This window comes from Melanotaenia boesemani, chromosome 21 (assembly GCF_017639745.1).
Source record: "Melanotaenia boesemani isolate fMelBoe1 chromosome 21, fMelBoe1.pri, whole genome shotgun sequence".
Taxonomy (NCBI): Eukaryota; Metazoa; Chordata; class Actinopteri; order Atheriniformes; family Melanotaeniidae; genus Melanotaenia; species Melanotaenia boesemani.
The window spans coordinates 3450619-3476690 of record NC_055702.1 but is presented as its reverse complement, the minus strand read 5'-3'; the positions used below and the strand labels follow the sequence as shown (position 1 = coordinate 3476690).

Here is a 26072-nt window from a genome sequence, read left to right as displayed (position 1 = left end):
CTTGAACATATCTGTAGAGTTTATGAGGTCTCTTAGTGATTTATTGATCATGTAAACAACCACAGCACTTAAATTCTGTTTGAGTAAGCCATTTCTGGATGAGCAGCGATTCAACGTGTCCTCCATGACTGCGTGTGTTCACTTGGTTTTGTGTGTGCATGTGTGTATAGCAGCAGATTTTGGAGTGGATGTCAATCTCTGTGAGAAGGAGCTGACAATGGAGAGCTCAGGGGAGTATCTGACACCGTGTCGGCATGGACCAGGTTCTTGCCTCCGAACTCTGCTGGACTTCTTGTCAGAGACTCATAACAGCCTGGTGAGGGAGGCCAGGAGGATGAGCCGCTATAAAGACAGGTCAGTCCTGCATCACCTGACCACAGTTACAGATGTTTTTTAACGGTTTAAGTTCATGTCAGGTCTGTGAAACAGCTTCAGATCCTCGTCCTCAGTTTTATATAAAAAAAAGGAAAATAGATACTTTTCTTTAATTGAACATAATGTCAGATATGACAATATTCCTTGAACTGTTGGTATTTTTTTTATTTAATTTATTTGTTAAATTAGTTGAAATTAGCTTTTTTTGCCACATTGCAGTCAAAAATAAAATAAAACAGACACTCCACTGGAGACTGCTTGTTAGACCACCTAAAGTTAATCTGAAACGAAAGCCATCCAGGCTCCGTGTGGTGGACTGTTCTGGAGCTTTGGGCTGATTCATGGGCTCTTCAGCTCAGCTTATTAAAGATCTGTTAATGTTTATACTCTCCACATTCTGGCATTTTTGGGCTTTAAAATTGTCTTTAGCCACTTGTTCTTCATCCATGAAGCAGAAGCTGGAAATAAAATTAAAGTCAAAGAAATGAGTTAAAGGGCCTTGACAGCCAATACAATACCTGCTACCTGCTTTCGGCAAAATAGGACAGAAACAGTGAAGCAGCTGCTTTCCACCTCTATTCAGGACGATTTTATGGCTCCCCTCTTCCTCGGGTCTTCCTCTTTTGAGATTCAGTACTTTATGACCCTTGGAGCATATCATTATGAGTGTACATACAGTTAAGAACCCGAGAGCTGGGACCATAAACCAAGTTGACAGTTGAAACTAATTTATAGTCAGATACTTGCATTACCTTCATCCACAATTTGACCTTAGACAGCTTGAAGGCTACCATTCCCTCATAATTTTAAGTCTTCTGATGAGCTTGTCTGGATTGTTAAAGCAGGACTTGACAACATCATAATGTAATGTAAGGCTGGTTAATAACACCATTAAATCTTCCTCCAGTCACATTATCAGCTTCATTAACTCTGGACCTCCCTGTAGCTTATTTCTTCTGAGTTTTATCTGAGTTTTAGCAGTAGACAAGAAGAACTGTAGCTTCTATAGACAATATTTCATCATGTTTGTTTTAGAAAAGGCTGTTAGAGGCTGGACTGATGGTGCTTTCAATGGCAAATTGGAATTTGGAATTTCTAATAAAAAACATAAATTAGAAATCAGACTTCCTTGTCAGGATGTAAAATATTAAACAAAGAGCTGGTAGAAGGCTATTAGGAATTTAATTTGTTCATTTTAAGTGAACTAAATAAATAATGTTGAGATTTGATGTTAATAACAAAACAAAAAGCAAGATTTTAAGAGTTTCAGATTTAAAGAGTTACTTCTGGGGCACAGTGAACGCAGCATCATCTGAAGATAAAGGTGCCGTGTGTAACAAAATCAAAGGTTAATGGCAGAAAAATGCAATATTTCATTCCGCACAGTTTCTGTTGGTATCTAATCACTTTACTAAAATAACATGGTTTTATTCTCAGAATGAGACATTTATATCTACTTGCTGTGAGTCTACACACATGGCAGCTGTCATATTTGTGCCACCATTTTTACTACAGCGTCTCTGAGTAGACAAACAACTGTGTGTGTGAAGTGAGAACCCTCTCAGCTTAACAACTACATTACCAGCTTTGATTGATAGATGCTAGAGCACCGTTTGGGCCTTAAAAGACACACAGAAGAACACACATTTACACAATGTTGAAGTAGTCACCTGTATGCAGTCATTGCTGCATCTGAAGCCGCTGGATGGACTCGCAAATAAAAAAAAAATGTTCATGTCTGGAAGAAATTTGGCCACTGACAGCCACCGTACATTCACAGCTGCGCTTACCATTTAAAGTTTGCTACGCTCATCTTTAGCACTAGATGCTTGTAATGCTCAAACACTGTACCATTAAAGTTACACACACACACACACACACACACACACACACACACACACACACACACACACACACACACACACACACACACACACACAAAGAAGCTAGATAACTTTGCAAAGTGGGCTCACTGTCACATTTTTAAGGCTTAAAAAAAAATATGGTGTTTGTGTTCTTTCCTGACTTGTTGAGTTGGTAGTGAATTCAGACACCAACACATTTGCTTTCAAGCACAGATTTTTTTCCATATTTCCCTTCAAAGCTGGTATGAAACAAGCAGGTACCTTACCACTGACCCACTTGATCCACTTCCCTCAAAATTAATGTTAAATATAACAGGGAGATTCATCTTCACCTCCATATAATTCTTAGGAAGTTATAGAATAAAGTACTGGTCTTAATTTAGGGAGCACCTAATAACCCTTGACTTAGGCATATATCATACAATTATAGCTCCAACATGTCAACTTCCCACTGAAATAGTCATGTGTGTTCTCTTGTTGCTCCCCAGTGACTACAGTGTTCCTTTAGAGAGAATATCAGAGACCCAGCTGACACTGTGCCACCCCGAACGAGAGCTGCTGCCACTCGTTTTAGCAAACTGCAACTACACTCTGGAGAAAGGTGGGGAGACTGGCAGCAGCTACGACCTGCCAGGAATCCAGACCCAGCTGGCTCGTCGCTTCCTGACTGGAAAACCACTTATCATGGCGGTAAAAGCCCAACCTGATCAGATGTCATACAACAACAAGCATGATGCTGACCTGCACCTCTTCTGTCTAACACAGGACACATCCAGGTATCTGAACCGACACCTGCAGGATTTCTCTGTGGTTCTGGCTGATGTCAGAGGAAAGATCCATCAGGTAAAATCTTTTCACTCTTCTGTGACCTTCAGTGTTTTACACTGGGAGTGCTGTCATCTGGAACTGACTAATACCAGCTGAAGAATGTTCATACTGGTTTCCACTGGTGGATTTTTGTGAGGCCACACTGTTAGAGGTCACATTCCTTCCATCTGCTGCTCTCCTCTGGCCTGCTGACAGGCTTTGTGTTCATGTTGCAGGACGCGCTGAAGGGCTCGGTGAGCAGCACCATGAGAACTGTGCTTCGTTCTTACACAGATGTTTGTGACGCTGTGTTTGTGGTGGAGATTGGCCTTCGCTTTCTGGGGAAGATGGGCGGAGATCCACAGGGTCAACTCTTGTCCTACCTGAGAGATTCACTGCAGTTGGGCCCACAGATTTCCAGCACTGTAGCCAAGGTATAAACCCCCAGAGCCACAGTTATATCCATTACAGCACACCAATCACATTTTAGTTTTTAAGTGATCCTCTGCTACATCATCCTTCCTTCTTTTAAAATAAGAAATCTTTTTCACAAGAATGTCTTCTTTAAAAAAAGAGAAACACTCTACTGTAAGTGGATGTCCGGTTAGTTTATGCTCTGTTAACTCTAAAAGACTATTTTAAATAGAATCTTTAGGCTCTTTGTTACTGACAGTCTGTCACAAAGACACAATAATTCTTTCTATTTCTTAAATTATACACATGAAAACAGCAAAGAAAAAGTAGACCAAGTGTCTAACACATCTGACAGATGAAATGACAGCTTTCACTGTGACCAGTTGCAGCTGCACTTGATACCTGCATCCAGTTGTTTGACCACTAGTTGTTTCTCTCCTAACACACTCATTCTGGAAATCTTGAAAATCTGATTTTAAAAAACACATTTATGCCCAGCGTAGAAAAGGAGTGTTTCAGAGAGATAAAGCACAGACCCACCCTAACCCACAGAGTAAAACTATAAATTGTTTTACTCATGAAAAGATTACTGAGGCACTCAAGAAGGTAGAAAATAAATAGCTTTTACTATCTCATGGTAAATCTATTAAAAAACATATCAACACCAACGCGTTTCAGCCTAAGGGGCCTTCATCAGGGCGAGTGGCAAAATGTTTGTCTGGCAGCTTAATTCATGTATAAACAGACAATCACCAGCAGCTGCTCTATGTGGGCAGGTAGACGGTCACATGGTACCCGGACCTGCCAATGACAATCACAGTCAGAGATTCTTTAAACAAAAAACAGGTTAACACAGCATAATATAACAAGATTCAACAGATATGTATATAAACATCAATCTTCATACGTATATCTACTATGAAATAAATAGATATTGTTCATTTCTTCTTCAAGGAACCACAGATCAATCAGTTACATTACAAGTCCATTACAAAAAAGGAGAAAAATCCAGTTCCCCATTCAAACCTGGTACTGTGTCGCTTTTAGTGTGTAGATCCAAAATGCCTCTCTTTATAAGAGTTTTTTAAGTCTGTCTCCACCTCTAATTGGGTTTTCTATATGCTCTATTCCAGATACCTTCAATGAATTGCAATTATCATGGTTAGCATCAAGATAGTGAACAGCCATAGGATATTGTAGGTTACCGGTCCTAACTGCATGTTTATGTTCAGCCAACCTTGCTTTTAATTTGCGCTTTGTTCTTTCGATGTAGAAACAACCACATGGACATTCTAGTCTGTATACTACATATGAGGTATTGCAATTGATAAATGATTTAATGTCAAACTGACGACCTGATGATACGTCTGTAAAGTAGTTAGCATTAATCATGTTGCTACAGTGGTTACACACTTGTGGTTACTTTAATGGTAGGTAGCCAAGTTTTTTGTCTTAAAGGGGCAAGGTGACTTTTAACCAGCTTATCATTTAAGGTCGGGGCTTTTCTGAAACTGATCGTTGGAGAGTCTGGAAGAGCTTCTCTAAGGACACTGTCCCTTTTCAATATATCCCAATTTCTTTTAACAATTTGTTTAATTTGATTAGCTTCATTGCTGTATTGGGTTACTACTTGATTAGAGTTCCATTGATCTTTTTGTTTAGGGACCAGCAGCTGTTCTCTAGGGAGACTTTTAGCTTTATTGAAAGCTTTGAGTATAGTTTGTTGTTTATAACCTCTATTTTTAAATCTTTGGCTCATGTCTTGTGCATTACTTTTAAACTCTTCTTCTGTATCACATTTACGTTTCAGCCTCTGAAACTGACCAAACGGAATATTATCAATTAGCCAAGGAGGATGGAAGCTGTCTGCGCTAAGAATGGTATTGCGATCTGTCGGTTTCCTAAAAACAGAAGTGTGTAAATCTCCGTTGACATCTTTAGAGATTTTAAGATCTAGGAAGTTAATCACAGATGAAGAGAAATGAAAGCTGAGCTTTAGATTCTTATTAGTATTGTTCAGATATGAATAGAATTGAAGTAATTCGGCTTCTGAACCAGACCAAAGTAGGATGATATCATCAATATATCTACCCCACCATATAATAGTGTTTAGATAGGTATTGAGGTCAGAGTAAATAATTTTTTCTTCCCATGCTCCCATGAACAGGTTAGAATAATTAGGTGTGAAACAAGCGGCCATTGCTGTACCTTTTTTCTGTCTGAAGAATTGATTCTGGAACAAAAACACATTGTTATATAAGGTCCGTTCAGCCAGTTGAAGGATGAAAGCAGAAGGGGGCATCTGCTCCGGATGTCTCTTTTCCAAGTAGTGTTATAATGCCTCTAGTCCTTCTTTGTGGTCGATATTGGTATAAAGTGCTTCAACATCCATAGTGGCTAGAAGAGAGGGTCCAATGTTCTTTATGTCCTTGATTTTATTTAATACATGAGTACTGTCCTGAATAAAAGATGGTAATTCTAAGGCTGAATCCCATTTCACCCCTTGGCCTACCACTTAGCCCTACCCCTCCGTTTTGCGTGTTCACATGTAGGGGTAGGGGTGTCCCAATTTCTTTTACGACAGAGGGGTAGGGGTAAGTGGTAGGGCTATATACCCCTTCAAACGAAGATTTTTCAGAGGCACACTTCGAACGGAGGGGTATGAATAATATTCCATTCTATATGAGAAAGCAAGTGTTTCTATGCACATCACGCTTTCTTGAGGTGCAGGCCAACACACTCACAAAAAAGCCACAGAGAAAAATAGATTATGCCTGTAAACACAATGAGTTTTAATTGCATGCAAAAGTTCTACATTACGCCCCATATAGGCCTGTTGCGATAAATAATAAATCAAATATTTGCATTTAAAGAATAAAGCTGCTCAGACCAAATGATCACTTTCATACTCCTGTATCTAAATAAATCGCTGCACATATTTCATGTTTCCCTGTAAACATATGAAGAAATGAGGGATAGTTCAAGACTTTTACAAATCCTCTTGTACGTTGTCTGCATTGTTATAAAAGAAAATGTATTAACTTTAATGATGTATTTACAGCTACGTGCAGGATTTAGAAGTTTCTATTAACAAAACAAAAAGAAACTGACAACTGTGGCAGGAAAAAATACAAAACTTCTACAGCTTTATACCTTGCCTCAGAAATGTGTGAGGTCTAATTGACAGGCTACAATTTACAAATAAACCACACGTGTATGATTTTCATTTTTAACGTTATCTGTTTCTCTTTAGGGTCTTGGTGACAGCAAACTGGAGCACAGCATCTTCACCTGGCAGCTCCTGACTTGTTGGAAGTCTGAGCTTATGCTGAGCAGGAAGCAAGTATGTATGCATAAAATAAATTGCAGGAATTTATAGGATGGGATGGAAGAATGCATACAGTTACATAACCACTGAGGCAATTTAAAGACTTGAAATTCCATGTAGAAAGCTCTCCACAGAGAGTGATTTGTGTCAGTACTTTTACTTGTGACCCCTGGTAGCTGCTACTGACCCCAGACCACACCACAAAGACTTAAATTTTACTGGGCGTAATCTGTTGAACGTGTGCCATCTGACACTGCAGGCGGCCAGAGTTTGACCCCAGTAAAAACAGGAATTCTTTTTACATTAAAGCTACATATATTAAGCTTTTGTCTAGACAAATACTAAAAACAAACAAAAAAAACTGAGAAATCTTACATTTAGAACATAGATAAACTCTGACCTAACTGAATTCATGTTCATGTTGCAGGATCCGTTTCAGAAGCTGTCTGCAGAGTTCCAGCAGAAGCTGTCGGAGGAGGACCGGAGAGGGTTGAAGGCTTTTCTTGCTGTCACAGATGTTGAGACCTTCGCTTTGGAGCTGCACGAAATTCTGCTCTTGAAGACGAGCAGTGCAATTCCAGACCAGAGTTACCAGCCTCACTGGGAGTAAGCATGAGCCATTTGCAGTCACTTTTCTGTTAAAACAACTGATATTCCTTTTAAGGTTTAGGTGTTGGTTGGAGGTAACACACCAAATGGTAAAACAATCCCAAAACATTTGCTTAAAGACATTCCCACCCAGTTTGGGCACGGGGTGCTTTTAGAAAAGTGTGCCTATTGTCAGTTCAAAGATGACCTCCCTAGTCTAAAGGAATCCATTGATTCCTGGCAGCTTTAATCAGAAGTGTGGAGGTCTCAGCTGGGGTTCCCCTTCCCTCTGGGATTTGGAGCCTTTTGACTTCAAGGATCAGAGCATGACCCCTCCAGTCAGCCATCTGTCAGGGGATAGCAGCTTAAGATGTAGCCCCTGTGCCACAGGTCATTCCTATTGAAGAAGCAGCTGGGCACAGGCTCAATAGGAATGCCTGGAGTGAAAACAACGGATGCAGTGCTAACAGTTGTTTTCTCCATGTCCTCCCTCCCTGCTGTTTGCAGCATCAGGTCCACCTTAGAGGTCCATTTGGAGCAGAAAGACCTTCCACTTCTACTTGGGCTCGAGTCTTTACCGGAGGAGATCATGCTGGGGCAGGGAGCTGATGTGTGGAGGGCAGCTGTGGAGTTCAAAAGAAGATAAAATACTTAGATTAAAGCTGTCATCAGTAAATCAAGTCATTCCAGTGACTGGAGAGATTATTATTTAATGTGCCTTTCTGTTAAGATATTTTAGATTGAATGAATTATTTGAGATGTCATATTCAATCAGTTATTTCTATGCTTATTATGTCATAAATAAATTAATGAACCAAAGTTTTGTTTTCTGTGGTTTTCAAAACAACTTTTCAGAATGTCAGTTTGCCATCACGCCTCCTTTTGTAAAGTCAACCAAACCCTTAATAGAGAAACGCCTCTTGAGCGTCGTTCAATAGATTGACGTTTCTCCCCAGCCTATCAAGTGCCAGCAATGGGAAACTGATGTTACGAGTCCACCAATTAGAGGCGTGGAGGGGCGGAGTCTGTCAGAGTTGTTACCACAGAGATGTGGATACGCGTTATTTGGTTCACAGTGCTTATACTGTGAGTCCACAGAATACTTTCACTGCTTTTCAATAGGATTTTGCTGGGGATAAAAACACCATCGTAAAGCAGTCTGGAGATTATCAGCTATGGTGCTTTCCAGCTCGTGAAGTAAGTCGTTGTTACCCAGCAGCCAACATTTTCTTTTTTTTCCCGAAGTGGATCAGAGGACTGTTAAAAATAACAGTTAGCTTGTAACTCTCCCACCAGACTTAATTTTAAAACAACTATTTTTATTTCTCTCCAACCCAGTCGTTTCATGATGAAATTTATAACCGTTACCTATTGAACGATGTGAATATAAAAATTTTCGTCCAGGCCAACAAGGTAACATAACCGAGCTCAGGCGTGTATTCACCTTGAGTAACGTTTTAAATAACAGTTAGCTTCCTTGATGGTACAGATTTCTAGCTAACGTTGACAGGTGTTGCACCAAATTCTGTGCTTCATCACATTGTGTGACCTCGATTTTCGTACTTAAAACGTTTTAATCGTGCATTGTGCAGTTGTTTTGATAGCTGTTCTTAAACATGGTGGCAACTTTATCATAAACTGTGTGATTTGTGTAACTTGTGGCCTGCCAGCTTTTGTAAAACCTAAAAAGAAATAATGCTCAAATCTCTTGGCTTACCAAAAACATGTACGTTCAAGTTTCTGTTTTCATTTCAGCTTATGCATAACAACTACCGTCTTAAATATGAGCCAGAGTACTAAATAACATTCATGCACCGACAGTGCAGAAAAATTCTAAAGGTATTTGGGTTACAAAATCTTACTGGGCACAAAATTTGCTTTTGGACCTGCTGTTTTAGTGTATTTAACTTTGGTGATTTATAAATAATATGATAAACATTTAAAACTATAGTTTTCTACATACTTCCAAAATGCCATCTCTCTTAGTGGCTGTAAAAATAGTGAGTGGTTTTGTTGTTTGCTACCATGGGAGACAAACAGTCATGCTGCTCTTTCCTCTGTTGTTGTGGTTGTGTCTTCTGAATCCACCAGGAAACTGGCAAGTGTAGCTTATTGCATCTGTTTTCCAGCTTTTGAGAAGATGCATACGACACGTAGCCCCTCATCCATTCCGACAGGTGCCCCAGGAGACAGCCTGGACCTCAGCCTGTCCGGTTCCCAGCTTTCTATGTCCAAAAGACCCAGCAGCGCATCGCCAGGGAAGTATTTCTCTCGGTCTGTGTCAGTGTCTGTTGCTGGTGACAGCAGAGGAAAACGAAATACGCTGGTGAGTTACAAACATCTGCTGATCATTTATAAGTTAGAACATAATCAAATCAAGATGCAGGAATGAGGAAGTCAGCTTTGTCTTTCTTGTCCTTATTTCAGAATCCTCTACAATCCCAGTGCATAACTAACATATTGTAAAAACGCCTTTCACGTCCACAGAGTGATGCCAACCTTAGCAGCTCGCGCTCCATCAAGAACCTGAGGCGGTCCAACAGCACAACCCAGGTTAACCAGCAGGCCAACCTCAGTTTAAGGTGCTAACTCACACTTGCATGCACAATTGCTGGTGCAGTTGTGTTTACACAAGTAGAGTAGTAGAGTCTCTTTGAGATTTATTATCTTTGAGAATCATATCTGGGTCAAACCAGTTTTCTTCATTTCTTATCACTGACATTGACACACCGAAGCGTTTGCAGGACGGTATGTGCTGATTCATGTTCTCTGCAGAGCCTCAGGCAGAGCCAGATTGTAGATCTCAGTTAAATCCTAATGTAAAATTTATAAGACTGCACATGACTGAAATATGAAGGACATGTTTTTGTAAATAACAAAAAAAAAATTGTTTTGGATTATATGCTTTTTAGAGTCTTGAGGTCACACTAGTTATACCAGAAGCTATTCTGTCATGGAGCTCTTTAAACCAGAGTGCCTCTCTTCAGCCAGCAACAGCTGGTAGCCCTGAAGCTTCAGCGGTTCGGACAATGGGAATTATGGCGTGCCAGCTCCTGCATGATAAAGAGTGGAGGGAAGCTGGCTGGCTGTTACTGGAGTTAGGGGGTGCAGGGACTTGCTTTGTCCTGTGTTAGAGGGGGAGGGCCAAGGCCTCACGGGTCAGATTACCCCCTCCAACAGGAGCCAGTGAAGGAAGAAGTGTGTGTGCACGCTTTGGTTCTATTGTCCGGCAGCTGCCGCCATGCCCCCTTCTTTCTTAGCCTCTGTGGATGGGAACTGAGGGGTTTTAAATTTAAAGACAGCCTAAATACCCTCCCAACACCCTGTCAATGCCTCTGGGGTCTTTTCGGACTTGTATTGGGTCACTCACCACCCCTTTCCACTGCTTTCTCCCCCTCCCTTTATCTACCACTTGTAAAGCAAAAACTAGAGGAATGTTCTGCCTGAATAGTGTTGTCAGATAGCTTTTCACTGGGCCAGCTGGCTTCAACCCCCCCAATCATTTATATACTCACACAGACAGAAACACCCTGCACAGATACCAGACAGGAGGTCACCCTGCATCTGTGCTTCATGATGGAGGGGTCTGGAGCACAAGGCCATCAGGATCAACATATGCACACATTTACATGGAATCCATCACGGAGTTCCCCCGAACAGACAGTCAGCTGCTGCATGCTGAATTCCACAAGAAGAGAAGAGGATGAGCCTTGTATCTGCAGCTGCCATGACAGCAGTTAATCACAAAAAGCTGCAGCTCGAGGGTCTGCCCTGTTTTCATTGTGTGAAGATGGAACAGAGAAATTCCAGTCCTCACATTTAATGACAGACTTAAGAATGATCTTGGCTTGCAGCTACCTTATCAGCTGGTTTGTTGAGTCATTGTGATGGCAGTATAACATCGTCACAGGGTTCTTTTAAATTAACAGTGTACCACGGCTGGTTTGTGTGTTCTCCAGTCAGGACCAGAGTGACGACTACTTGGCTCTGTTTGACAGCAGCTCAGATGGACGCAAGAAATTAGCCAGCCTCAGCAAGACCTCACCAGACAGAACCACATGGAACATCTTGGTATTTATTATCAAACATACTGAAGCATTGTCTCCATTTTTATTCTGATATGTGTTCCAGTCATATCAACAATGGTCTGTTTTCCTGTAATGAGTATTTTTAAAATCAAAGTAGTTCAGGGTGCAGTAAGCGATTGTTTTGGCTTTTTAAGGATGATCAGCCCAGAGTTTTTCCTTCACACTCGAGCTCTCGCAGCACTGGCAGCATGGATTCTCCCACCAGCCTAAAGAAAAAAGAGCCTGGAATCGCTCTGGCTTCCACCTTCACTGCCAACAACAGGTAGGGAGCATCTTTATCTCTTGCTCTCACACACAAAATAGCTCCAGTGTCTCCCAGATGGAGTGTTCCTAGCTGCTTCTCATGTTTCATATCTGCTGATCATGGCATTTGATACCACCGCCTTCAGGAATTCCACCCACACACTCAAATTTTCATTCATGGAAATGGACAGAAAGAAAACAAGAAAAACTATATAGGCTGTGTTTGTAAATGTAAGATGCCATGTATGTCTATGAGTTCTGTGCACTGAATAGAGTTGTTTGTTTTTTACAGGAGCAACAAGGGGGCTGTGGGCAACTCCGTCACCACCATGTTACACAACAACTACTCTGAGAAGCCGCTCACACCGAAGAGCTCCAACCAGAAGCCGTCCTTCAAGTATGTCCTGAAATGTTCTCTCCCTAAAAAAAAAGGTTTTCATCTTATAACAACATTGTGAGATTTCTTAGACTTTCTGATCACATTCTTTCAGTAATATCCTGAAGGCCACAGCGAATGACGAGGTGTTGCTGGAAAGCGGCTCTGTCACTAAGTCCCAGAAGAACTTCTCATCTTCCACCTCCAACAACAGATCTCAAGTGTCGGCTCAGCGCGGCAGCCCAGTCCCGCCGCCGAGGAGGGAAGTCACGGAGGAGGAGGCGGAAAGGTCAGAGCCGCTAAACACTGTTGTTACTGTCTGTTTGCTGACTTGCTCTTTTATGTTTGTGTGGCTCACAGCAGTGCTCCTGTCTGCCTGAAGGTTTATTCAGCAGGTGAACCAGGCAGCCGTCGCCATTCAGCGCTGGTACAGACATCATGCCAAACGAAAACACACCAACCAGGCAGTGCTCAAACAAATTCTTGCCAGTAAAAGAAAGGTATTTATTACTCCTTCTTATTCACGCTTTGTAATTATCGCTGCTAGTTATTTTTCTGTGGTGCTGAAGCTGTTTCCTCTTTGTAGGAGTGGGAGGAGAGGACGCAGGAGGACAGCCACCTGGAGCAGCAGCAGAGGAAACTTGAAGAACGGAAACGGATTCGTGAGGAGAAAGCTCGTCTTGCCCGCCTCGCTGCCATCCAGGTGCACATTCCTGATGATGCTCATCTCCTTCCAGATGTCTTTATTGTAATTCTATAAAAAGAGGAGAGGCTACATTTAGAAATGTTCATCACTTAAGCAGCAGAAATTCAGACAACTTTACATTAGAGTCTACACTTCTCACAGTGCAGCACCAAGGCATCTTTTTACACCCATCTTTCTTATTAATTGTTAATTTTATAGTAATGGGCCAAATATGAAGATTTAAGACCAGTGAAATCATGTATTCTCAAGTTTAAGTGCAGATAAATTCAAGCTTCTCTGTTAAATTATGCAGAAATGTGGCAGTTTGATGTACCAGCAGACCACCATGTCTTAAAGCCCAAGTACTGAACTTTAGCTTGCTTTCTTACTGATGACCCCTAATTTAGCATCTGCCTTGCTTCCTGTTTCTTCTCTGAGCTCTCACCAACAAGAAAAAGTTTGGTCGGATGTTTGTGTCCCTTTCTGCCTTTCTTTTCCTCATTTCCTCCGATAATGTTCTCCTGGCTGTCTTTGATGGATCAGCCACGGTGTTCGTTCAAAGTGGCCAGTATGGTGATGTGCAGCGGCTAGCGTGTGACCTGGTGCTGTGAAGCGATATGCCGGGGTGGGAAAAAAAAAGCATCAGGAAGCTGGAGGGCAGTGATGGCTTCAGGAATTTACATAATAAATGTCACTGTGCCATCAAATGAGTCAGAAGCACAGAGTTATGTTGCGCTACTTTAACATAGCTTCTCAGTGCAGTCTACATTCTAATAGTATACAACATTATCTTTTGTCTCCCTCTGGTGGTTTATTATAGGAACTGCAGCAGAAAAGAGCACAGCGAGCTGCAGACGTGCAGCATGCAGCTGAGGTGGAGCTGGAAAACTTGTGGCAGACAGATGGAATGGGTCGGAAGGCGCATCCCAAGACTTCTCCAACCAATAACAGCCCAGCATCACCAAGCAACAACAACCCGATGTCACCCACAGATACCAAAACAAAGAACACAGGTTAGTACATTCCTTAACTTGAAATAAATTGTTTCCAGTCATTCCTGAACTTTGTCATGTGATGCAACAACTGCGTCTGGATGATGTAACAGGATGATAAAAAGTGAACTGGATGATTTACGTTTCCACAGACAATTTGAACATTGTGGCTGATTTAAGTGAGATGAGCTTCAGAGCTATTTCTCCAGCTTTTTCCAGCCACAGAGGCTCTCAGTGTTCTCAGGTATGTTACCTATTACATTTCAGTCTTCATGGCTCAGCTCTGACTAATCCTTAGGCTTCATTATAGTTTTAGAACCCTAACTTTACATTGTTGTTGTGGAACAGGAGGACAGGACAGAGGGGGACATTCGTCAGGGGCAGCAGCATCAGGAGAACGACAGGAAAATTATCCGTATACAGAAATCCCGTCTAATCCGACTCGCTGCCCCACAGGTGAATGCTTCTGATGTAAGTACTTTTTGTTTACCCTAATTTAGGGCTTAAACTGGGTTTCTCAGTTTGAGACTTAATTGCAAGTTTTCTCTAGATTGGATTCATGAGTCTTGATTGCTGTTTGTCTCTCTCTGGTGGTGTCTTACAGGAGCTGCAGCAAAGAAGAGGACAAGTGGTTGCAGAGGTGGAGCACGCAGCTGAGGTGGAGCTGGAAAGTCAGAGGCCAGGCGCAGTGGGATGTAAAAAGACACTCAAAATTTCCCCATCCAACAAAAGTCCTGCTTCACCAAGCAACAGCAGCCCGTTGTCACCTACAGACTCCAAAACTAAGAACACAGGTCACAAGAACACAGGTGCAAAATCAAGACTGTCTGCCTATTAAGTCATATTTTTTTTAACATGGGAGTGTGTGTTTCTACAGACTCCAGCTTAAATGTTGTGGCTGATGGGGACCCCCACTTCAGAGCTATTTCCCCGGTTTTGTCCAATCGCAGAGGATCCCAGTGCTCTCAGGTGAATAACTGAATATTTCTAGTTGCACAGGATCTAAATTTCCTCTTCCAGTAAAAAAAAAAAAAAAAAATTACATTTCTGGTCACATTTTTGTGTATGTTTGTTACCTGTGCTGCAGGAGATCCTGCAGAGGTCAGTTAGTGTGGAGGACCAGCGTCGGGGAGCTGTGTCCAGCAGGGCCCAATCCAAAACCACCCTGAATGACCTGCTGGACACCCTGAAGCAGTTAGAGGAGCCGGAGAGGCTATCAGGGCCAAAAGGCTACCGCAAGGAGAAATATGCGTGGATAGATGAGGTTGGTGCTAACTTCTTTAGAAAAAATAAAACTGTAGCAAACTATCAGTGCCATGACTGTTAGCTGCATCTCATTAAAGGATGGAGACTCTAACTCCCTGACCACTGACAACCTGGAGCGTCACGGCCAGCTGAGCCACCATCCTGCGCTGCCTGATGGAGGCGCTCTGCTGTCAGAGGCCAAACTGCAGAGCATCATGAGCTTCCTGGATGAGATGGAGAAGTCTGAGCAGGAGAGACCACGATCAGTCACCTCAGGATCACAAAGAGAGGTCAGGATTATTTCATTTATTCTTTCATGTAGCTACAAATGTAAGAAATTCTAAAGTCAATATGTAGATTGGTGCTTTGTAACCCATAACAAAGGTTTTACAAATAAATAAAAGACCTCTGTTTTCAGGCTGTGTTGTCTGAGGAGGAGCTGGTTGGCATCGAGCACACGTCGGCCACGGCAACTGAAGTCACCACCTCCATGATGAGAATAAAAATGGAGCTGGAGGAGAAAAAGCGCACCGTCAACATGCTGCAGACAGCACTGGTGGGAGAGATGCACACACATCAGTTTTTCATCGCTGTTAGCTGCTGTAAATAACGCACCAACAGCTCATCTGTGTTTGTTACCTTTGCCTCGGATCAGGCCCAGCAAAGAGAGCTGACGGCGAGACACGTGAAGGAGACGGAAAAGGAGCTGAGCAGAAACTTTCAGCTCCAGAAGGAGCAATACGAAGCCACCATCCAGAGACACCTCACCTTCATAGACCAGGTGTGCTTGCATGTAGCGGCTTTTAAAAACACCAGGTTTCCTCTCGCTGGCTGCCTGTCTCTGACTTGACCTGGAACGGTCTCTATCTGTCCTCAGCTCATCAACGATAAAAAGACTCTGAGTGAGCGCTGTGAAGGAGTGGTGGCAGAACTGAAGCAGGTGGACCAGAAGTACACGAAGAAGATCGCACAGATGCAGCAGCAGCATGAAATGGTGAGTTGTTAGTGGACAACCTGCACGTGGTTAGTTTCCATCGCGAGCCTCTGCTTCTCTGCTTCTTGAGGCCGGAACTGGCTTTCTTGCAGTGCTGCTTTTGTTTAATTGTCTTTTTCTTCACTCTCTGTCCTCGTCTGTGTGTGTGTTCTTTCTCATCGTGTAGGTGTGGCAAATTCTCGGTCCCTTGTGTGAGGTAACTTTATTTTCTCCTCTAACTCATTCATCGTTTTGTTCAGTCATCTTTCAATCTTCCATTTATTTCTCATTTCATTTGTCTGTCCCACACTACTTCTCATGGACAGTCTGTCTACATGTGAGTCTTCTCACTCATTTCTTTTATTCATCTCCATGCTGTTTTAGTAGCTTAATTATCTTTGGCATACCTTACCTCCATCACCGCCACCATGTTTGAATAAAGAAAATGCTTTTCTGCTTGTGTGATGAATCTACATCACTATGGTTACCCTCTGCTCTCCATGACTCTTTTCCTCCATCTGCAGGAGATCAAGAAGTTAAAAGATTTAATGAGTGCCACAGAGAAAATCCGCCGGGAGAAATGGATTGATGAGAAAACCAAGAAGATAAAGGAGATCACAGTCAAAGGTAGAGTAGTCAGAGCAGAGGTGGGAAGTTCCTTTAAAACAGGAAAATATTAGTAACCCCACTTTACATGAGGATCCGTGTCTTCTTTTAATGAGGGCGCTCTTCTTCTCACCTTCATTAACTTATGTTCTCTTTCATAATATTCCGCTCGATGTCTCACTATGGGATGCAAGCCTCTCTGCAGCCCTCAGAAGCATTAATCTCATTACGCCAACCCTGATTGGCTGATGAACGTGTGAATGTATCCGTCCGCATCATGTAGTGCCATCTGCCTTAAATAGCTCATGCGGACGGACCAACTCATTCAAAAACCTCTTCTCACTCGGAGCATATCTCGCGTCCACGGCTAGCTAGCTTAACTGCTCACAGGCTGATCCTTCGGCTTCGGTCGCCGAGCGCTACCTAGCTTGGACTCTTGGCTCTTTGGTCACACCAGACCACAGTGCTTCCTTGCCCCTCCACGGTTCGGTCGCACTATCCTTGTCACCCCACCACGGCGTCTCGAGCACCGAGTATTAGCACACCAGCTAATTTCTCGGTCTCCCCACAGTTAGCACACCAGCTAGCTGCCTCTATTCCCTGCCTGCACACCAGCTCGCGAGGAATGGAGGCTAAAACCCCTCACACCAGAGGGCTCGGAGACTCTGGGGCTCGTCCCTGTCGTTGCGGGAACAAGATATCGAGCAGAGACCCACACCAGGTCTGCTCGAGTTGCCTGGGGCTGGAACATGCCCGACTGGCTATCAATGTTCCCGGTTCGTGTCAGCACTGCTCGGTGTTCACCACGAAGAGTCTCCGCAGACGGCTAGCCCGCCAGGTTAGCCTGTCTGGGCAGGACCCCTATCTCCCCTCCGCCGGTGCTGAGGTCGAAGAGGAGGAGAAGGGAGCTGCCGCGGTGGTGGTACCGCAGGCTGGCGCCAGCTGGGGCTCCCAGCTCAACTTAGCCGCGGATTCCCCGCCGGAGGAAGACGTCCTGGATTTGGACTACGGGGAAGACGAAGATGTCGCCTCAAACTTCCTCATTTCCGAGGATGAAGAGGAGGACGACGTCTTCGTCACTCCTACCCATGCTGCACGGCATGCGGCCTCCGTTGCTTCTCGGGATGGAGACGAGAGTGGCACACCAGCTTCTCCCCTCCCCAGCTCGGACATGCTCGACGTGTGTAAACGCGCGGCCGCCCGACTGGCCGTCCCCTGGCCCGCAGTCGTAGCTGAGACCACCAGATCCCGCTACGAAGGGAAGAGATTGCCCTTGGCCAAAAGTGCTACGAAGCAACTTCTCCCCGTCTTCCCAGAGCTGCTGGATGAAGTGACACGTTCATGGAAGGACCGTCCTTACAGCAGCAGGAGCCCGATTCCCGGGGCCTCGTCCCTCGATTGTGAGGCGATGGAGAGCCTGGGCTTGCTCCGCATGCCTCCGATGGAGCCACTTGTTGCAGCCCACCTCCACCCCCGGCTGTCTGCAGTGTCCTCCAGGAGTCCCAGCCTGCCGTCTAAATCTGACCGTTTTCAGTCGGCCCTGACTGAGAAGGCATATAAGGCAGCGGCGCTTTCTGCCCGGGCGCTTAATGTCCTCTCCCTGCTCACTGCTTACCAAGCCGAATTGTGCGAGGATTTTGGACACACACAGGACCCAGCAACGTGGGAGGAGATTCCGGTCATCACCGACCTATGTCTCCGCGTCCAACGCTGTGCGGTTCAGGCCACGGGCAGAGCGTTGGGAACTATGGTGCTGCAGGAACGGGCGCGGTGGCTGAACCTCGCCAACCTGTCGGATAGGGAGAAGGATGACATGCTGGACATGCCCATTGTCCCGGAGGGGATTTTTGGCTCTGCATTGGCTTCGATGCAACGGCGTTGTGAAGCCAAGAAGAAGGAGGATGAAGCTCTTCAGCTCTGCCTCCCTCGGAAACCTCCTACTCCCTCTCCACCTTTGCAGCGCAAAACCTTCACGCCGGCTGTTTCTCAGGTTTCACGTTTCAAAATACCCAAACAGCCAAGGCCCCAGCCCGCCCCGCCTCCTCCTCCCGGTCGGGCCGGCTGGTCTAAGAAGCCCTCGGCCTCTGTTGCAGCCCCGCCGGCTCCGCCCGCGCAAGCTGCTAACTTCCAGGCCAGGAAGAAGAAACGGGCGGCCTGACAGCCCCGCATCTCGCCAGTGCAGCTAGACGTTCCTCGTTCTCTAGCTCCACCTGTTTGGCTTCCAAGCGTGCTCCCGGGGATATCTCTCGCCCCCGTCTCCCAGCTGCCACGGACCGTGCCAGAGCATGGGGAGAGGAACGGACATTTGTCAGCAGAGGTTTTGGCGGTTGCCCCTCTCAAACGTCCACAAGCACGCACACACACATTAAGTTTGAAAAAATTAAAATGTGTCCCCCCGCTGCAGCATCCAGGCCAAAGGCCGATGGCGCAGCTAATAAAAAAAGCCAAAATCATGAACAGCGCGGTGGCGGCACCTGCCGCTTCCCGGTGGCAGGCGGTTGCCCCTCCCGGGACAGCGGCAGCAGTGCACCCATCGCTGCGCTGTCATCTCGGACGTGGATGCACGGCGCGGTCACGGAACCATTTCGCTGTTTCGGCGAGAGAGGGCGCTACCGCATCACGGATAGAGCCTCCTATGGTGGACGGGCTGCAGGGTGCGCCTCCTCCCTCCCTCAGGTGGGAGAGGTGGGCCGTCCACGCAGCCCCACCCTGGGTGTTAAGGACGATTTCGAGGGGATACAGGTTGCAGTTCGCCACCGTTCCCCCTCGTTTCGCCGGCATTTTGCATTCCCAGGCTCGAGGGGAGTCAGCCCACGTTTTACAGGGAGAAATCAGCTCCTTGTTAAACAAGGGAGCGATTTGTGTTGTACCTCCTGCACAGTGTCAGAGCGGGTTTTACTCCAGGTATTTTCTGGTCCCCAAACGGGGGGGGAACGGGATTCGCCCTATCCTGGATCTTCGTGCTCTGAACAGATATCTCCGGAAATACAAATTCAGGATGCTCACACACGCATCCCTGTTGCGTCTTGTGCGGCAGAACGATTGGTTCACTTCTGTCGACCTGAAGGACGCGTATTTCCACATCCCTATCTACCCTCCCCACAGAAAATTCCTGAGGTTCGCTTTCCAGGGGATTTGCTACGAGTACCGAGTGCTTCCTTTCGGTCTCTCTCTGAGTCCGCGGGTGTTCGTGCGGTGCACGGAAGCGGCAATAGCTCCGCTGAGGCGCCAGGGCATCCGCTTGGCCACATACCTGGACGACTGGCTGCTGCTGGCACAGTCGGAGCAGGAGGCCAGGGCGCACACGCATGTTCTCGTGGAGCACCTGTCCGATCTGGGTTTTGTGATAAACACGGAAAAAAGCGTGCTGTCCCCAGCGCAGAGCATAATTTTTCTGGGCCTGTCTCTGGACTCGCTGTCTTTCACAGCGCGCCTCTCGGCGGACCGCGTGAGGGTTTTCAGGACATGTCTCGGATTTTTTCGTCCGGGAAAATCGGTCCAATTCAGGCTGTGTCTTCGATTGCTCGGACTGATGGCGTCCGCCATTCTCGTTGTCCGGCTCGGTCGCCTCCACATGAGGGATTTTCAGCTTTGGGTGGCCTCATGCGGCCTGGACCCGGCCCGTCATGGCGCACGCAGGGTGCGGATCACTGCTGCGTGTGCCAGGACACTGCGTCACTGGCGGATCCCGGCCTTTCTGACGCAGGGAGTCCCTATGGGCTCCATCCTGTCCAGGAAGGTGGTCACTACGGATGCGAGCCTGACGGGCTGGGGTGGGATCCACGAGGGCCGAACTGTGAGGGGCCGATGGAGCGTCGGTCTCCAGCGGTCCCACATAAACTTTCTGGAGCTTTCGGCGGTTTTTCTCTCCCTGAAGCATTTCCTTCCGTCCCTCGTGGGCCATCATGTCCTGGTAAGGACGGACAATACAACGACGGTGGCGTACATCAACCCTCAAGGGGGTTTGCGCTCCCGCCAGTTACACATGCTGGCACGCAGACTGATCCTCTGGAGCAGCGATCGCCTCCTCTCTCTGAGGGCAACGCACGTCCCGGGGGTCATGAATACGGGCGCGGACCTGCTGTCCAGAGGCGCGCCTGTATACGGGGAATGGACTCTGCACCCAGAGGTGGTGGGACAGATTTGGACCCGTTACGGTCGGGCCACAGTGGATCTGTTCGCATCAAGAGAAAATGCGCACTGCGCTCTGTTTTATTCTCTGCGCAGCATGGATGCTCCTCTGGGCGTAGACGCACTAGCGCACGTCTGGCCGCCCGGGCTCCTTTATGCATTCCCTCCCCTGGCGTTGATACCCCTCACTCTGGCCAGAGTGAGGGAATATGGCCACACACTGATATTGGTAGCTCCGCTTTGGCCTGCCATGCATTGGCTGGCGGAGATATATCAGTTGCTGCGTGCTCAGCCTTGGCAACTCCCGCTACGCAGGGACCTGTTACTTCAGGGGAGGGGGACGGTCTTCCACCCACACCCAGAACGCCTGGCACTGTGGGCTTGGCCCCTGAGTGGCTCAGTCTGTCAGCTGTGGGACTCCCACCGCGGGTGATTTCCACTATACAGAGTGCTCGAGCCCCCTCCACTAGATCTCTGTATGGTTCTAAGTGGGGGGTCTTCGTGGAGTGGTGCAATAGACACGGCCACGTTCCTCTTCAGTGCCCGGTGGGGGTGATTTTGTCATTCTTGCAGGACCTGATTGACAAGAAGAAAGCCTTCTCCACGGTAAAAGTGTATTTGGCAGCTATTGCTGCCTGTCACGTGGGGTTTGAGAAGCACACGGCGAGTCAGCATCCATTGGTCTGCCGCTTTATGAAGGGCGCACGCAGGCTCCTTCCTGTGTCCAGACCGCTGGTACCACCGTGGGATCTGGCTGTGGTTCTGGAGGGGCTTAAGGGCCCTCCCTTTGAGCCACTGGAGGGGGCAGGTTTAAAACACGTCTCCCTCAAGGCGGTGTTGTTGCTGGCTCTGGCGTCAGCTAAGCGAGTCAGTGACATCCATGCGCTTTCGGTGCATCCGACATGCGCCCAGTTTTTCCCAGGCGGTGTGAGGATGGTTTTGAGGCCCAACCCGGCTTTTGTGCCTAAGGTGGTGGGCTCATGTTCTCCTATTGATCTTGTGGCTTTCCCTGCCTCGTCAGGGGACTCGCGGTCACATGCCTTGTGTCCAGTACGCGCGGTGCGCGCTTACACGGATAGGACTGGGGGTTTCAGGCGGAGCGATCAGTTGTTCGTCTCCTGGTCTGGTCCTCATAAGGGAAAACCTGTCACAAAGCAGCGCCTGTCACACTGGGTGGTGGAGGCGATTGCTTTGGCCTATACGGGTCAGGGTTTGCAGCCTCCTGGGGGCCTGCGGGCACATTCGACTCGGGGCATGGCCGCCTCCTGGGCCCTATTCAGAGGGGTCTCTGTTCAGGACATCTGTGCAGCGGCGAGTTGGTCCTCGCCTCTCACCTTTGTCCGTTTCTATATGCTGGACGTCTCCGCTCCGTGCGTGGCACGCGCAGTTTTGCTGTCCTGACCGGATCGGAGTTCTTTTCCCGGTGGGTTGGTGGACGCTAGATAAGCTTGTCTGGCAATTCGGGAGCTACCACATCCCATAGTGAGACATCGAGCGGAATATTATGAAAGAGAACTTTAGGTTATTTACATAACCCCGGTTCTCTGAGTAATATGAGCGAGATGTCTCACCAGACAACCCTTCTTGCTGGGGCGAGTGAGAAGAGGTGCTTATCTTGAATGAGTTGGTCCGTCCGCATGAGCTATTTAAGGCAGATGGCACTACATGATGCGGACGGATACATTCACACGTTCATCAGCCAATCAGGGTTGGCGTAATGAGATTAATGCTTCTGAGGGCTGCAGAGAGGCTTGCATCCCATAGTGAGACATCTCGCTCATATTACTCAGAGAACCGGGGTTATGTAAATAACCTAAAGTTCTGATGCTGTGCATCTTACAGCAGAAACAACCTGACTGCTATATTAGTGTGTTTAAGGTTGCAAAGTTGTTAACGGTGGTGCACGGTTTCCACATCCACAAACACGAACCAGATTCATATGACCTTTTAGGTCAGCTGTACCAGATGCCCTGTTCCCACTGAGAGGTACAGTTTGGTTCTGTGCAATATGCTGTTTTGTGTTTATCCATTATGAAAGAGGCCTGTACAACCAAACCAAACCATTTCTGGCCCTCCTTCAGTTGTAGGTACATTGGATAATGGTAGGTACAGTTTGGGTGAAGCGGGAATATAGTCCGTTGATTGGGGCAAGAAAAATGTCACTTCTCACGTCAAAAGTACACGAGTTCAATTGTTTCACTTCCCCGTTCACTCGTGGTTGAAAAGATGATAAAAAGTTGTCAGTCCTTTGTTTTTAGTTCTGTCATGTTTGTTGTCGTCACACTAGTTTGACTCCATGCTAGGCATTTCGGCTCAACCTCGCCTACCTAGTGAGGGTCCGACTTGCTATGGAAACACTCCCCTGACCTGGCCGGACCATTCCTAACCGCAGTGTACTGTACCAACGCCTTTTAAGCATCATTTGAAGTCACGTGGCCGGCTAAGTATGGCTTGGGACACATTTTTTGTGTTTCCACAGATAAAATCTGGGAAGGGTGTCACTTCCTGTGCTGCTCGGCAATAAGAACAAAGCGGGAACAGCTACGCTGGATTTTTTGTTGTTTAAAGTCACATGCCAAGAATAAAAAACACAAGTTGCTGTGTCAAGGAAGCCGCTTGTACCGCTAAGACATCATCTTATTATACAGCTGTCGCAGTATTATGTAGCTGTTGTTGGCCATCTGATTTCCTACCTGCAGGGTAACAGTACAGTTGGCTGTGGAACCCAGCAGAGGTTTACCAATCAAACCGTCCCGTCCTGAGCCCCCTGGTGGAAATAAGGCTAAAGCCCCCATGCATGGGCCTGTAATTGGTCAATGGTATGTTGTAAAACTGTGGATAACTTATTCTTCTGCAAAGGCGTTCCTCAAAACAACAGCCTATGTTTTTCTTTTCTTTGTTGTATTTTTTGTGTGGTATGCTGTTTTCTGAGCAGAGACTGATCCAGGTGCATTCAGTCCATTATAAACTTATTTGACTGGATCTGGAAGTCCCACAAGAACGTAGCTTTGTCTTTATCCACCACATTTTGGGGACATGTCCCATTTTACAACCTAAACTCAGTGCAGGTGTTACTGTACACTGTTCCCTCACTGAAAGGCTGTACCTGCCTTCCTGCTACACTCTGCTACTATGTGCTAGACTGTGTGAGAGTCTTCTTTACACAGCCTGGTCCTGATCCTGGCTTTTATGGTAACACTCAACCTTCATTGCTCCGTTGTTCAGTGCCTGTTTTACATGCTGTCATGAGTAGCCTGCCTCTGCGCAGCTCCAGTTTGAAAGTTGTGAAAGGTTTTATATTTTTTTTCAGTAGCACATTGTAACTCACACGTTGACTCTGTGAGACCTCTGACCTGCTGGCAGAAGAAACCAGCTCAAGCATACCTTCTATATTCTTTCTGTTTACATCTCTTCACAATTCAGATGTGGGGACTGAATTTGTAAAAGAAGAAAATGATCTAAGTTCAGCACATGTCTTGTGTGCAGACTTAGAGGTGGAATATTTAATTTTGTTAACAAACTAAGTTTCCTGAATGTGACCATGTTTTTGTTTTATTTCTTGTCTCTAATGTGCTGAGTCAGTGGAAAGTCACAGGCGTTCCCAGCCACCGCTGATGAAGTGTTTATGAGGCCTGAGAACACATTTGTTTTCTTTGCTTTATTTAGTCTCTTCTCTCTTATGTTTACTTCTGGTTTTACCAATGTGCAATCTAAAAATAAAACCGTCTCAAAATGTCACCAAAAAGCACATAAATCATCTGTTTTTTCCAAGCACATTACAGCTAGGTCCTCTTCCTCCCCTCTCAGGACTGGAGCCAGAAATCCAGAAGCTGATCTCTAAGCACAAACAGGAGCTGAAGAGGCTGCGAACGCTCCATGAGGCAGAGCTGCAGCAGGCAGACGAACGGGCGGCGCAGCGCTACGTCCGGCAGTGTGAGGAGCTCCGGCAGCAGCTGGAGAGGGAGAAAGAGGAGCAGTGCCAGAAGGAGAGGGACCTGGCCAAACAGAGGCGAGCTTAACACACCTCCATCACACACAACCAGTACTGCACCATAGCTCATATGTCGTCATGGTTTACCTGCTCTGATAAGTGTGTTTTGTTGAAGTTACACAATCTTTTTTTTTTTTTTTTTTAGCTTTCTCCACCAGGATGTGATGATTGTTGATGTGATTGTTAACAGCTTGTTTACTGCGGCATTAAGTTGGGTTTATGTTTGTCTGTCAGGTACGAGAAGCAGCTGCAGGAGGAGGAGTTGTCCCTGCAGCAGCAGAGGAGGCGTCTCCACAAGGAGGTGTCGGATGAGAAAGAGAGGCTGGCTCAGCTGGCTGCTAGGTGAGGTTAGAGGAGAGCTGTGCACGACCGCATTTTAACCAAAAATTATCCAAAACGTTTGGTCTCGGAAATCTTTTTAAAAAGCAGAAAAAGTGAAGAGAGATTTCCAAAACTCCTCATAAATGCTGCTAACTCGAATAAACAAACAGTTTGTTTTTTCAGTGTGAACATCGAGGAAAAGGATGACCTGGATTTTATTGTTTTGTGAGCATTTGGATAAAAATTGTTTCCTGAATCAAAAATATTTTACAAACATCCTAAAATTCATAATAGGAATTTCCCATTTAAAATACAGATTTGAAAGGATCCTATTTTAAATAAAGCCCCAAACAGCTGTTTTTTATTAATTTAGACGTTTTTAATGAATTTTAAAAAGTTAACACTAACACAAAGTCAATGAGAAATGAAGCATGAGAAGAAAAAACATCAGCGTTAACCAGAATTTTGTAACCTTTGCTCCGCTGCTTACCCTCTAGTCTTGTCTACAGATGGTCATAATACTTATGAAAAGAACCCCACATCTCTCTGGGTTCATGTGGGGAACCTCTAAGAATATATCTGATTTTCTCAAGGTTTATAAAGTTCATAACATCCCTGATTCATTGTTGAAAAACAGGTTTCTGATCCTGACAGGATAGAAAGATAAAGCTCCTTATAATCCCAAATTTCCCTGAGGGCTCTCTGAAGGGATTAATAAAGTATTTCTATTCTATTCTATAATCAGTGACGTGGAAGCCATGGCTGCTCTGAAAATGGAACACTTGTGGTGAGGGGAAATATATGTGTTAAACACCTTAGAAATTTGCAGCGAGGTCTTGGGTTTGAATCAAACTGTCTAGTTAAATACATTTTCCCATTGGTCACTAATGGGAACTAATCCCAGATATCTCTCCTAGAGCCTCCTAACATCAAAAAGAGAGTGTGGGACAGTGCATTTATAAAGGGTGGGGATGATCCCCTAGCACTGAGGTCATGACAGAACATGGTCATTTACACTCGTGTTTGGGAGTTCTGGGAACTGAG

At 45.8% G+C, this 26072-nt stretch overlaps 2 protein-coding genes across 5 annotated transcripts in view; both read left to right on the top strand.

Annotated features, from left to right (window-relative positions):
* Positions 1–8190, top strand: part of rnf213b (ring finger protein 213b) — a 43741-nt gene extending 35551 nt beyond the window's left edge. Inside the window, exons 59-65 of the mRNA XM_041974758.1 lie at positions 171–354; positions 2729–2930; positions 3006–3083; positions 3284–3481; positions 6715–6804; positions 7217–7395; positions 7885–8190. Of these exons, the coding sequence (XP_041830692.1) occupies positions 171–354; positions 2729–2930; positions 3006–3083; positions 3284–3481; positions 6715–6804; positions 7217–7395; positions 7885–8023 (1070 nt within the window). The 3' untranslated portion in view covers positions 8024–8190. The remainder of the gene's footprint in view (positions 1–170; positions 355–2728; positions 2931–3005; positions 3084–3283; positions 3482–6714; positions 6805–7216; positions 7396–7884) is intronic.
* A 243-nt stretch (positions 8191–8433) lies between these two features.
* Positions 8434–26072, top strand: part of cep131 (centrosomal protein 131) — a 25440-nt gene continuing 7801 nt past the window's right edge. For 2 of the 4 annotated variants that reach the window (XM_041974764.1, XM_041974763.1), the window contains exons 1-23: positions 8434–8574; positions 9507–9703; positions 9865–9959; positions 11337–11448; positions 11600–11727; positions 12001–12105; positions 12200–12373; positions 12467–12584; positions 12671–12787; positions 13590–13782; positions 13914–14005; positions 14110–14232; positions 14366–14555; positions 14639–14730; positions 14849–15025; positions 15105–15296; positions 15425–15562; positions 15662–15787; positions 15884–16000; positions 16167–16196; positions 16504–16606; positions 24524–24725; positions 24942–25049. In XM_041974764.1, the coding sequence (XP_041830698.1) occupies positions 9518–9703; positions 9865–9959; positions 11337–11448; positions 11600–11727; positions 12001–12105; positions 12200–12373; positions 12467–12584; positions 12671–12787; positions 13590–13782; positions 13914–14005; positions 14110–14232; positions 14366–14555; positions 14639–14730; positions 14849–15025; positions 15105–15296; positions 15425–15562; positions 15662–15787; positions 15884–16000; positions 16167–16196; positions 16504–16606; positions 24524–24725; positions 24942–25049 (2918 nt within the window). In that variant the 5' untranslated portion in view covers positions 8434–8574; positions 9507–9517. The remainder of the gene's footprint in view (positions 8575–9506; positions 9704–9864; positions 9960–11336; positions 11449–11599; positions 11728–12000; positions 12106–12199; positions 12374–12466; positions 12585–12670; positions 12788–13589; positions 13783–13913; positions 14006–14109; positions 14233–14365; positions 14556–14638; positions 14731–14848; positions 15026–15104; positions 15297–15424; positions 15563–15661; positions 15788–15883; positions 16001–16166; positions 16197–16503; positions 16607–24523; positions 24726–24941; positions 25050–26072) is intronic. The other 2 variants (XM_041974766.1, XM_041974765.1) reach the window with 2 other exon arrangements.